Genomic DNA, 12171 nt, shown 5'->3' on the forward strand with positions numbered 1-12171 from the left:
CTATGGTCTTGCCCTGACTGAGTTGGCAAACCTGAGTCCCATGGGAAGGAGACAGAAATGAACACTAGATACACCACTCTTTCAGCCCATAACTCAGCTCTGGGTCCTCTTGGTTCCCAGGGAGCAGGAGAAGCTGAGACCTTAAGAGCTAAGATACACCTGATCAGCTGTGTGACCATGTCCCAAGTGCCTCCTGGATGGGGGGGGGACTCTGGGGACACAGGATATGGTGATGGTCACCTATTATTATTGTACCCCCCCATCCCAGAAGACACACTGGGGTAGAGTCAATCCACCTGCATCTGTGGCAGGTGCCAGAGAGGCAACAATGAAAGGGATGCCAAGGAATTCTTTAGGCACATCTCAGGCATGGCTCAGGAGGCATGGAAAAGCAGAGTGTGGAATTTTCAGGAATGAATTGAGTGTTTAGAATTTTGTGTCCTTAAATGTCCTAAATAAGACAGACTTTTGGGACTGACATGTCACATTATTAAAACAAAGTGAAAAAACAACCCCGTGGGAATTGTGTTTATGGGTTTCTGTACTGAAGGGCTTATCTTTGAGGGTCCCCAATATAGTGCCAGGCCTGGGAAGCCCCAGGCCCTGCTTGCTGGTGGCTGAGGGCCCAGAGGCCAAGATGTGGGGCCAGGACATACTCCCAGCACGGACTGTCTACTGGCGTCTGATCCTTTCTTGGGTCTCCTCAGTGTCAACACTCAGGCTTTCTTTCTTTCTTTTTTTTTTTTTTTTTTTTCAAAGAGAGTATGTGATGTGTGAGCAGTGGAGATAGAGGGAGAGGAAGAGAAAATCTTAAGCAGGCTCCATGCTCAGCGTGGAACCTGACACAGGGCTTGATACCATGACCCTGGAATCATGACCTGAGCTAAAATCAAGAGTCAGATGCTTAACCGACAGAGCCACCCAGGCACCCCAAATGCTCAGGCTTACTTGTTTGGCTGAGACTTTTTCTAGGGTGACAGCTTGGCCCTCAACTTCAGTAGGTGTGAACCAAAGCACATACCTCCTTTGAAATGCTATGGCCACAGGTTTGGTGACTGTTTTGTTTGGCCACACTCTTCATTCTCATATTGGATGTTTAAGCTGTGTCTTTAGGAACAAGTTACTCCCTACACGTGCACAAAGCCAAAATCTTTTTGCCAGTAATGTGCATAACATCTATGGAGCTCATTGGGAGATGCTGGACTCACTTAATGACCTCTTGCTCTCAGTGTGATTTATTTATTTATTTATTTATTTATTTATTTATTTATTTTTAGTGTTTATTTATTTTTGAGAGAGAGAGAGAGAGAGAGAGAGAGAGAGAGAGAGAGAGCATCTGAAGTGGGCTCTGCACTGCAGCAGCCAGCCTGATGCAGGGCTTGAGTTTACAAACCATGAGATCACGACCTGAACTGAAGTCGGATGCTCAACCAACTGAGCCACCCAGGCTCCCCTCAGTGTGACTTCTTGAAGTCAGGAATTAAATAGATACTTAGGTGGAAAAAATCCAAACCCAACTGCTTGAGGCTTCTGAGCCTGGTGAGTACAACAGCAGTGGTTCAGGATCTCCCAAGTCACATGCCTCCTACAAAGGCTGGCTGAGCAGGGAGTCCTCTCTCCAGGACTGCCTGCAATGAGGAAGGGAAAACACTGGTGACCTTCATGCCTCTACCTGCAAAATGCATGCAAGGCTGTGTAAACTTTCCCCCAAATATCTGGCAGGGGTCCAGCCAGGCCTCACAACTGTGCCCTGAGTCCTTGAGGAGAATGTAGTGTCTGAAGGCAGGAGTCTTTGTGTTTCCCCCAGCCTGGGGTTACCACGTGCTCCCTCAAGCCACTTCCCATGCTGGGTGGCCAGGAGCTCAAGGTGACCATTGGGGAGGGGAAGGGGCAGCACTTACCCCCCGCCTGTGCCACCGTTCTTGCTGAAGTGCGTGCGTGGCTCGCTGGATGCCAATTTCAGTAGCTCAGTCCACTCCCGCTCCCATTCCTCCTCGGTGTACACCAGCCCTGACTGGCACAATGGAAGCCGGCTCAGGAGGTGGTGGGCCAGCCTCCTCACCCGCCCCCCACTCCAGGTGAGCCTGGCAGCCCTGCTGGACCCCTGGTTCAGTCCAAGCCCAACCAACACCCAGGCTGGGCACCACCTGCTAGTGGCCACTGACTGTCCCCATATGCTATCGACAATATTTCTTCAGAATGCCCAGTCTCCAATTTCAATGCTGTTGGGGGTCCACCCAGAAACAAGGGTCATTCCCAGGGGGTAAGAATGACAAAACACAATCTGCACACACACCAGGCTTGGGGTTGACCATTAAAAAGTTTAAAGGGATGATGGGCCAAGTTCAATCAGAGAGCAGGCAGATTCTTCTTCTAGGACAGCAAAGTGCTAATGTCCCTCATCATCAGGAGGACTGGGATTCTCTCTGGATAAAGTACAAGAGCTGGGGCTGTAAACTGTGCCAGGACCGCCCTGTGGCTACACCTGGCCTTCAAGCCACCACCAGTAGTGACCAGACATAGGTGACTGCATAATTCATCATCCAAGCCAGGACACATTTTGAGAGTGAAGGTGGTTGGTTTTCATAACTATGCAAGGACAGGAGGTGAGAGTGGACATGTTGTCACTGTGTGTGTGCCAGGGTCTGAGCTTTTGTAATGGGCACCTCTTCAGTGGGTTTAAATGGGGAAGGCTTTACTACTCCCAGAAGCCATTGCTGCCTGACCTCACAAGACGGACATGGCCTTGGGGCACAGCTCTGGACTCCACCATGGCCCATGGCTGTGCTTGGTGTGGGTCCCAGGCTCTGGACATCCCAGCAGGTACCAACCTCCTTGTTTTGCTGTGTCTGCTGCCACCTCCACCTTCGCTTTAGGGCTTCCCTTTCAGCCCCTGTCCTCATCATGGTGTAGAGAGCTTTCCGCAAAACCAGGTCCCGGTCGTGAAACCCCCACATTCCTGCAGTAGGAGGCCCATGAGGAGCAGAGGAGAGAGACAGGATGTGAGGAGGGGGACAAGTCAGTAGGTAACTCAGACTGCCACAACTTACCAGACGTGGCCTCCTGCATCTGCACACAAAGATAACTCATTAGTTAGCCATCAATTCCCCCCCGATTAGCTAGCAATTCCCCTCGGGTGTCTTTCCCCATTTCCCCTTGAAGCAGGTTGGTAAATGAGAGAGGATGTCCCCTTCTCAGAGAAACAACAGTGGGTGAAACCAAATGCTGCCTCTTTCTGGGACCCTTGGCAAGACACTTTGAATTTCACAGGTTTGTTTTGAGGGACCTCATGTTCACCATCCAGCTCTTGTGTTTGAGTGAGAGATAGTCTCTGTGGATAAACTGGTGATGTGTCCTCACATGGGGTCTCGAGCCAGGATGGCAATCAGACCCTGGTTTCATCTAGGGTCTGCCACATCTGATGTCTCTGCCCTAAGGCATCTCAGCCTCCTGAGAAGCAGAGCATCAGTGGACATCACTGCAAACATCTGGACCTAAGAGAAAGTACCTGCTTTTGAGGTAGAAGGTCTTTCTCCTTCACCCCTTCCCTGGCCTTTGCTGGGTGTTGAGGGATTATAAGGAAAACCAACCATTTCTGAGTACATTCTTGGGGCAGGTCAGATGTGGTCAAGAGACTCAACAAATGAAACAAATAGTAATGAGAGGTGCGGCTCTTGCTGTGGGGAAAGAGTGGGGGAATCTATCCATCCATCCATCTATCCATCCATGCATCCATATCCATCCATTTAATTAAATGGCATTAATTCTACTTAATTAATTCTGAACTCATTTCATGAAAGGGATGAGACACCATTCTGGTCATTGGCAATACCCACAGCAGCAATCAGGACAGACTAAGTTCCTAAAATCTCACAGAGCACACACTGGGGGAAGGTGGAGCAGCCATTGAATTAGCACATAACAAACCACCTCAGGGGCAGCGGCACCATAAGGGGAGATGAAGCAGGCCAACGGGATGCTGGTTGGCATTGGTCATGGTGTGAATGGAGACATCAGAGCATAGACTCGAGTGGGTATAGGAGGGAACTGGGTTGCCATTCCAGGCAGAGGGACAGGCCAGGCACCAGCCCCAAGGGGCACCCACGTGGAATACTTGAGAAACGGCAAGAGGGAAAGGTGGCTGGGGGGAGAATCAAGCAGACAAGGTGAAGAGTGAAAAGGTGGACTTTTAAGTGAGCTGAGGGCCCCTGGAGAGCTTTCATAAGAGGAGTGACCTGCACTGACCTAATCTTTAAAGGCTCAATCTGGCCATGCATCCTTTAGTGCAAAGGTATGCAATAACCAGGGGCTGCTATGGGCTTTCCATCAAGAGAGGCTTTTGTCTTTTTCTACAACATAGACAGAGGGCAGTGGCCATTAATGCTTCTGTTATAAACAGGCCAAGCTGATCTTACTCATCCCTCAGACCTGCCTGTAGTCGCCTCTCAGGACTCTCTCAGGTAGGGCAAGTCCAGTCTCAGCTGGACTCCACGGCTCCTTGTTCAGGTCTCTCTTGCAAAGAGGGTCTCTCTGCCCCATGGATGTTTGCTTACGAGTCTGGCTTTAGGATTACTGTCATTTCTGTGTGTGCCCCCCAACCCTAGGTCAGTGTCAGGCCTCGTCTGCAGGTTTAACAAGCACTGCTGGTCAGTGTTGTGTGGCTGCTTTGGGCAGTGCTGCCCCTCCCTGTGGGGTTTAGCAATTGGAGTACAAAAGGAAAACAAGGTGCCAGGAGAAAAGAACCAATTGGCCATGAGCCCCAGACTCAGCCATGGCCCAGCCTCTTCAGCAGCTGGAACAAGGCTGGCCATGGGAGGCTTTCTCTTCCTAGGCAGACAGTAGGCCCACTGTGCTCACTGAGAAAACGTCTGCCCTTAGACCAGACCACAGTGGCATGTGACCTGATTTGTGTCTTTGCCCACCTGTAGTGCTGAGAGGAGCAGTGCCTCTGCACACTTCAGTTTCTGAGGGCCAAAGGCATTTCCTTTGTAATGAGGCAGTTGTTTGACAAAGATAAGAGATTTCTTTTGCGTTCTTTCCAGATTTTACACACAACAAAGTGAAGAAATGTGTTCCACAGCAGGGGAATAGTTAATACATTGTGATGAAATATGACACAACTACCAAAACATAAGAAATTCACAATATGATTTTAAGGGAAAAATGCTGGATTCCAAACTGTGAACACTGTGAGATCATAATTTCACTGGAAGAAGAGACAAAATACACCAAAACATTAAAAGTGGCCCTTTCTGGGTGGTAGAATTGTTGATTTTTATTTTCTTACTGTGACGAATGTGGAATACTTTTATAATGCCAACAAACAGAAATGTGTTCTCTCTGGAATGGAAAGGAAGCAGGTAGGTGGGAGCCTTTGTGTCCCCCATCACCCCTGGCTAAGCCTGTGGAATGTGGCCCCTTGCTCTGGGGCTCCATTCTCCTCGGAGGCTCTCAGGCCCCTTTGCAGACCCAATGCATTTCCCTCTGTGGGTTTTAGGCATCTCACTTCTGTCCACTTGTTGCTGGAAAGGCCTCACCGCAGGGCCAAAGAGAGGTTTGGGGTCCAGCCCTTGCTCTGGGTCATAGCATCAACTGTATTTACCTGGGGAGGGGAGTTTGACCAACAAGGAATATTCCAATATGCCAACTAAGAATATTCTCATTTGAAAGTCCCATCTATGGAGAGATCCTTCATTATAGGACTGAGGAGGACAGCCAGCTCTTGATGCCTGGGTCCCTGGCACAAATCCAGCCCTGTCTGTTAAAACTGATCTGGCTTTATGTGTATAAGGCTGGGTCTAGAAGGGGTGCTTGAGCTTCCAGAAAGTCTACCATGGGCCCTCAGTTATTCAAATAGTGCCACTCATGCCTGTGCACCTGCTGGGATGGCTTTTTGCAACCAGGAAGCACACAACTCTGCTGAAGGTTGCTGACCTCTCTGCTTTATATTCCAATTACATAGATTCCCCTATGATTTCCCCAAATGATATCTACGTCTTTTTGTCAGTCCACGTGCATGGACTGCTGTCAGTGTGGTGGCTCTGTACCTACCCAACCTAATGTACTGCTCCCCAAACTTCCTGCTCAAGCCCAACCAAGCTCAGACCTGCTTCCAAACATCCTGTTAATTCCTGCCTTCATGCTTTTCCATGCAGTCTCCCTACCTGAAGTGTCCTTTTTTGTATTATTTCAAGTCCTTCAAGTCTCAGTAAAATCCTGCCTCCTCCAGGAAGTCCTCTTATTGCTCTAGGTCATGATGTCTAATCCCCATCACTGCAGCTCATGATTAGGCCTCTTTCTTTTATATTTTTATATATAGGTCTTTTCTCATGTGTGCTCTGTGTTCTCACCAAGCCTGCCAACTACTTGACAAGAAGGGCTGAATTGTGGCCTCCATCCCTTGGGGACTCTTCCAGCTGAGTGATGTGCATGGCTCTACTTAGCATAGGTCTGTCCTTTAACAATGAGCAGAGCAGGCCTGGGGTGCTGCCATCCTCTGTCTCTGTTGTAGAGCTTACCCAGAGAGGCGGCGTGTAAAAGGCAGTTCCCATCTCCTGTAGTGGCCAAAGGAAGAAGCCGTTTACAGCTCGTGCACACGGTGGACCACCAGTTCAGGCGACCTGAAACAGAAGCTCACTTTAGAAGAGAATCCCAGAATAGACCATTTGAATGTTTGCTAAGTAAGCATAGATATCAGCAGATGATTTTTGAGAGGGTTCTAGAAAACTTCAGTGGGAAAGTAGAACATTATGGTTATTTTCTCTTTAAGATAAGAAACGGTCAAATCCTCCCATCAATTAGCAAGAGGATTAAGACACTCAAGGGCAAAGCCTTTTCTCCTTGAATTTGGGAACATTTTACACACACACACACACACACACACTTTCTCTGTGTGTAATTTCCTTGAACACAATTTCCCTTTCTGAAAGTTATTTTTTTCTCATATACCATCCTTTTTTGATGCATACATACCTCCAAAAGTATGGTTTACATTTAATTTAACACATCCAAACCATTATAGCTACTTAGGTATATTCCTGTTAAATCTCATTAACACATCCAGAGACTTCTGCTTCCAGGAAGATGGAGTAGACATACTTTCTCCTATTCTTTATCTTAAGTACAACTAAAAATCATGGACATCATGTGTAAAATAACACAGGAAGACTTAAAAGTGGAGGAAGGGGCAGACTGACCGGGAAACTTGGGATCTGAGAAGCAACATGGTGGTAGGCTCTCTGGAGTTTCTTTTTGCCCCCAAATCCCAGACCAGGTACTGGAGAAGTTGGCAACCTGGAGACACCAGTGGGGGCAAAGGAATCACACTCTCTCTAGACAGTATTCAAGGAAAGAGGCAGCTTAGGAATACAGACAGTAACTGCTCTATTTCAGTCAAGTGCCACAGAAGAAACTATACCTCATCATCGTCTCTGCCAGCAAAGGGCAAGAGGGGAGATGAAACTTCCAACCTTAAGAGACATAATGAGCTACTCACCACCCGTTCCCCCAGTGCCAGATGGTGTCAGAGAATGTTGAAAGCATTGCCAGCAACTCAGCCCTGCTGGGTGATAATATGGACTCCACCCCCCACCAACTGAGAACATATGGAGAACTTGGCCTTTCACACTTCTCTGGTGGCAATGAAGTTCCTCTGCTCCCTCCCAGCAGTACAAGAAGCCCATGCCTTCACAGGTGTCAACAGAGGCAGAGTGGAGAACCTGTGCTTCTACCCTATTCTGGCAGTTATTACCAATCTACAACTCCAGACATCAGATGAACAGAAAAGGAGAACCCATCCGACCTGCAGTAAAGAATACTAAAGGGATTCAGTAGAGAATACTGCAGGGTGCAAAGAAGGAATAAATGGGCTTTAAAAGGCATGTATGTTGATAAATGTAAATAAATATTAGCTGTTTAAAGCAATATCATAAATGCCTTTTTGAGGATTAAAGTATATGTAGAATTAAAGCACATGACAGCAATAACACAAAATACAGAAATGTGTAATAAATGACATAAATCCTAAGACCCTTACATTGACCACCAGGAAGTGGTAAAAGGGCCAACTTAAAGTAATTCTAATAGCTTGACAGTGGGCTTTGGAAACTATAGGGTAACCACTACAAGAATAATAAAAGAATGTATAACTGACAAGCAAGTAGTGGGGAAACCAGAATAATAAATATTCTTAAATAATTCAAAAGAATATTAAAGAGAAGAAAAAGGAGACACAATAAAACACAACATAATAAACAGCAATATAATGGATTTGAACCAAAATATATCTGTATTTATATTAAATGTGAGTGAGCTAAATACTCCAATTAAAAGATACTGTCAACCTTGTTTAAAAAAACAAGTATATGCTGCTGACAAAAGACACCATAAACATAATGACACAGAAATGTAACAGTAACTAGGTAGAGAAAGATACAACATTCAAAAACTAGGCAAAGGGGCTCTTGGGTGGCTCAGCTGGTTAAGTGTCTGACTCTTGATTTCGGCTCAAGGTCATGCTCTCGTGGTTCATAAGATTGCGTCCCACATCAGGCTTTGCCCTGACATCATGGAGCCTGCTTGGGATTCTCTCTCTCCTTCTCTCTCTACCCCTTCCCCCTCAAGCTCTCACTCCATCTCTCAAAATAAATAAATTAAAAAAACTTTGAAAAATAAAAAAAAAAAAAAGCAAAAATAAAGCTAGTGAAGTCCTATTGATATCAGATGTAGATGACATTATTAAGGCACAGGATAAATGGATATTTCATAAAGATGGCACAATAAAGTCAAATGGAAAATATAACAACACTTAATGTGTATATACCTAAGACTTAGTCTAAAATATATATAAAGCAAAAATTGATAGACTCAAGAGAGAAATAAACAAACCCCAAATTCAAAACTGGAGGTTTTTAACCAAATTCTCTTGATAAATGATAGACTCAACAAACAAAAACTTCAGTAGAGATTAAATAGAATTCAAGAATTTGACATATATATAACTTGACATATATATAACACTTCACCCACAGACTGCAAAATAATTACACTTTTTTTTTCAAGTCACATGGAATATTTTCCAATATTGACCACATATTGGGCTATAAAAAAGTGTCAACAAATTTCAAAGGATTTGAAATCATTCATAGTATGTGCTCTGGTCATAATAAAAATAGATTAGAGGGGCGCCTGGGTGGCGCAGTCGGTTAAGCGTCCGACTTCAGCCAGGTCACGATCTCGCGGTCCGTGAGTTCGAGCCCCGCGTCAGGCTCTGGGCTGATGGCTCGGAGCCTGGAGCCTGTTTCCGATTCTGTGTCTCCCTCTCTCTCTGACCCTCCCCCGTTCATGCTCTGTCTCTCTCTGTCCCAAAAATAAATAAAAAACGTTGAAAAAAAAATTAAAAAAAAAAAAAATAGATTAGAAATCAATGAGAAAATCAAGAAAAGTAGTCATCTTGGGCTGCTATAACAAAATACCACAGACTGGGTAGCTTAAAAAACAGACACTTATTTCTCACAGTTGTAGAGGCTGAAAGTCCCAGACTGAAGTGCTGGCTGATGTGGTTCCTGATGAGAACCCTCTTCCAGGTTTTCAGGTGGCAGACTTCGTGCTGTATCCTCTCATGGTGGACAGTGAGCTCTGATCTCTTCCTCCTTTTGTAAGGACACTAATCCCATCACGGGGGCCCCATCCTCATGGCCTTATCTAAACTTAATTACCTTTCAAAGGCCTTACTGCCAAATACCATCACACTAGGGATCAGGGTTCCAACATAGGGATTTAGGGGGGACAAAAACATTCAGTCAATAGAAGTACCTTAATAAGGCAGTTTGTTCACTGAATGTGGCTGTCCCCCAAGGGGACTACCCTTTCAACTGCTTTCTAGGTAATGAGCAAGATGAACAGTATAGGAGTTATATAGACCTGTTTTGAAAATTCAATTCCTCCCTGGCCATTTATAGCTATGTTGCTTCTTTCTTTTCTGTAGTGGAAACCCTAGGCTGGTCTGTCTGGCACACCCTCTGGGTGGCAGTTTAGCCAAAAGGGAACCTAGGGGATTCATACTTAGTTATGATTCAGTTTTATAAAAATACTTTGTCCTTCTTATGGCTAACCTTTGTGGATGAGAGGTACAGTTGTGATTAGGAAGAGATTGAAAAAGAAATAGGTAAGTTACAGGCATTGTGATGGCATATGCCAATCTTGTGATAGAGGGGAGAAGCAACAACTCTAGCATGTGGGGAAAGAACATATCAGACTGCAGAATGTGTAGGGGAGGGAAGTACATTGATCATGTTTTACTTCTTAGGACCACCTTGTAGGTTTCCACATGAAGAAAAATGCTCCTGTGGGATATCCCAGATGTTGCACATGCCTCAAATATAACAGAATCTTTCTCCTGTGACTGAGAAGTCTCAGGGTTTCTGCCAGCATCCATGAAGCCATTGAAGGCTAATTTATTAGCTTTCAAGTAAAACTTTGGACATCTCACAGTTATTGACAAAAAACATAGGCCTCATAAAATACAAAGTTTACTATCCATCAGGGGAGGAAGGTCCCACAAAATACAATAGGATAGGTTGAAAATATTAGAAGAACAGGAATGAACACAACGTAGCCTGAGCCTTACCAGGACTGAAACCCGGCCTCAACTCATCGTTCTGTGACCAGAGTAAGGTAATCAGCCACAGAAGGTTAAGGGTGAGCCCTTTCTACAGGAGGACAACATCATTTGGAGTCTCTGAAATTTTATATTCACAAGGTCTATAAGGCAAGCAAAAAATTATTAGGTATGCCAAATCCAAACAAAAACAAAAAAACAAAAACCAACCAAACAATAAACCCCAAGAGTAACTGACTGAAAACCAAAAGGGAAAAATGGGGTAACAGAAAAAGGCAAACAGATTATCCACATTTTGAAGTTATCTGACAGAGACTTTAGTCACTATAATTAGTATGTTCAAGAAAATAGAAAAAATGAGGCAGAAGCAATATTTGAATAGATAATCATCAAGAATTCTCTAAAATTGATTAAAGACACAATTTTTAGAGGGTCTGTAAATTCCAAAAAGAATAAATACAAAGTAAATGGCATACAGTGAAAATTAGAAAATTAGAGAGAAACTCTTAAAAGCAGAGGAAAAAGAGAACTATTACATACCTAGAGGAATAGTGATATAAGCCTACACAGAGTGGAATGAGAACATCAAAGTGCCAAAAGAAAATAACTTCCAATCTAGAGTTCTATACCCAGCAAAACTATCCTTCAACACTGAAATTGCCAGGAATGTAAGGTAACTTCCTCAATCTGGTATAGGTCACCTATGAAAAGCCTGCAGCTAACATGATACTTAATAGTAAGATATTGGATGATTTCAACCTCAGATGGGGAACAGTACTCAATATTGATGATGGTCTGAACCTGTGAAATAAGGTAAGACGTTATGATAGAAAAGAAATGAATGGAACTGCACTTATCAGTAGATTACATAATTGTTTATATAGAATATACTTAGTAATCTACCAAAACACTCCTAAGCCTAATAAGGGAACTTATATTTAGCAAGATCTCAGGAAGCAAGGTTATCTACAGGTATCATTTATATTTCTATTAAGTAGCAATATATGATTTAGAAAATGAAATAAAAAATGTAATACTTAGACATAACTATCATGAAAAATGTTATATCTAGACTGAAAATTATAAAAATATAATACATTCCTGAGAAAATGTAAAGATTTAAATAAGTGGAGAGGGTAATTGTGCACATAAACTGAACTCCTTAATGATTCTGCATTCTCTCCAAGTTGATCTATAGATTTAACAAAACCCCATGCAAAACTCCAGAAGCTACTTTTTAGAAGTTGACAACTTGATTCTAAATTTACATGGATAAAAAAAAAAAAACCTAGAACAGCCAAAATAATCTTGAAGCAGAACAAAGTTGGAGGGCTTACAGTTCCTGATTTGACAGCTGATTATAATGCCATAGTAATCAAGACAGTGTGCATATAAGAGAGACAACTAGATCAATGTGACAAAATATACAGACCAGAACAGACCCACACATTTATGGTGACTTAATTTTTTTTAATGTTTTTATTTTATTTTTGAAAGAGAGAGAGACAGAGAGACAGAGAATCCTAACAAGGCTCCACACTCAGTGAGGAACC

General features: G+C 44.0%; 1 protein-coding gene across 2 annotated transcripts in view; it reads right to left on the reverse strand.

The window, feature by feature from the left end:
* The window catches only part of OTUD7A (OTU deubiquitinase 7A), a 372559-nt gene that overhangs the window by 41822 nt on the left and 318566 nt on the right, over nucleotides 1–12171 (reverse strand). For both annotated transcript variants that reach the window (XM_019460021.2, XM_019460020.2), the window contains 3 exons: nucleotides 6519–6620; nucleotides 2832–2959; nucleotides 1902–2014 (listed from right to left, as the gene is read on the reverse strand). In XM_019460021.2, coding sequence (XP_019315566.1) covers nucleotides 1902–2014; nucleotides 2832–2959; nucleotides 6519–6620 — 343 coding nt within the window. The remainder of the gene's footprint in view (nucleotides 1–1901; nucleotides 2015–2831; nucleotides 2960–6518; nucleotides 6621–12171) is intronic.

Source organism: Panthera pardus, unplaced genomic scaffold (genome assembly GCF_024362965.1).
Source record: "Panthera pardus isolate Hobbes unplaced genomic scaffold, ASM2436296v1 HiC_scaffold_24, whole genome shotgun sequence".
In the NCBI taxonomy this organism is placed as follows: Eukaryota; Metazoa; Chordata; class Mammalia; order Carnivora; family Felidae; genus Panthera; species Panthera pardus.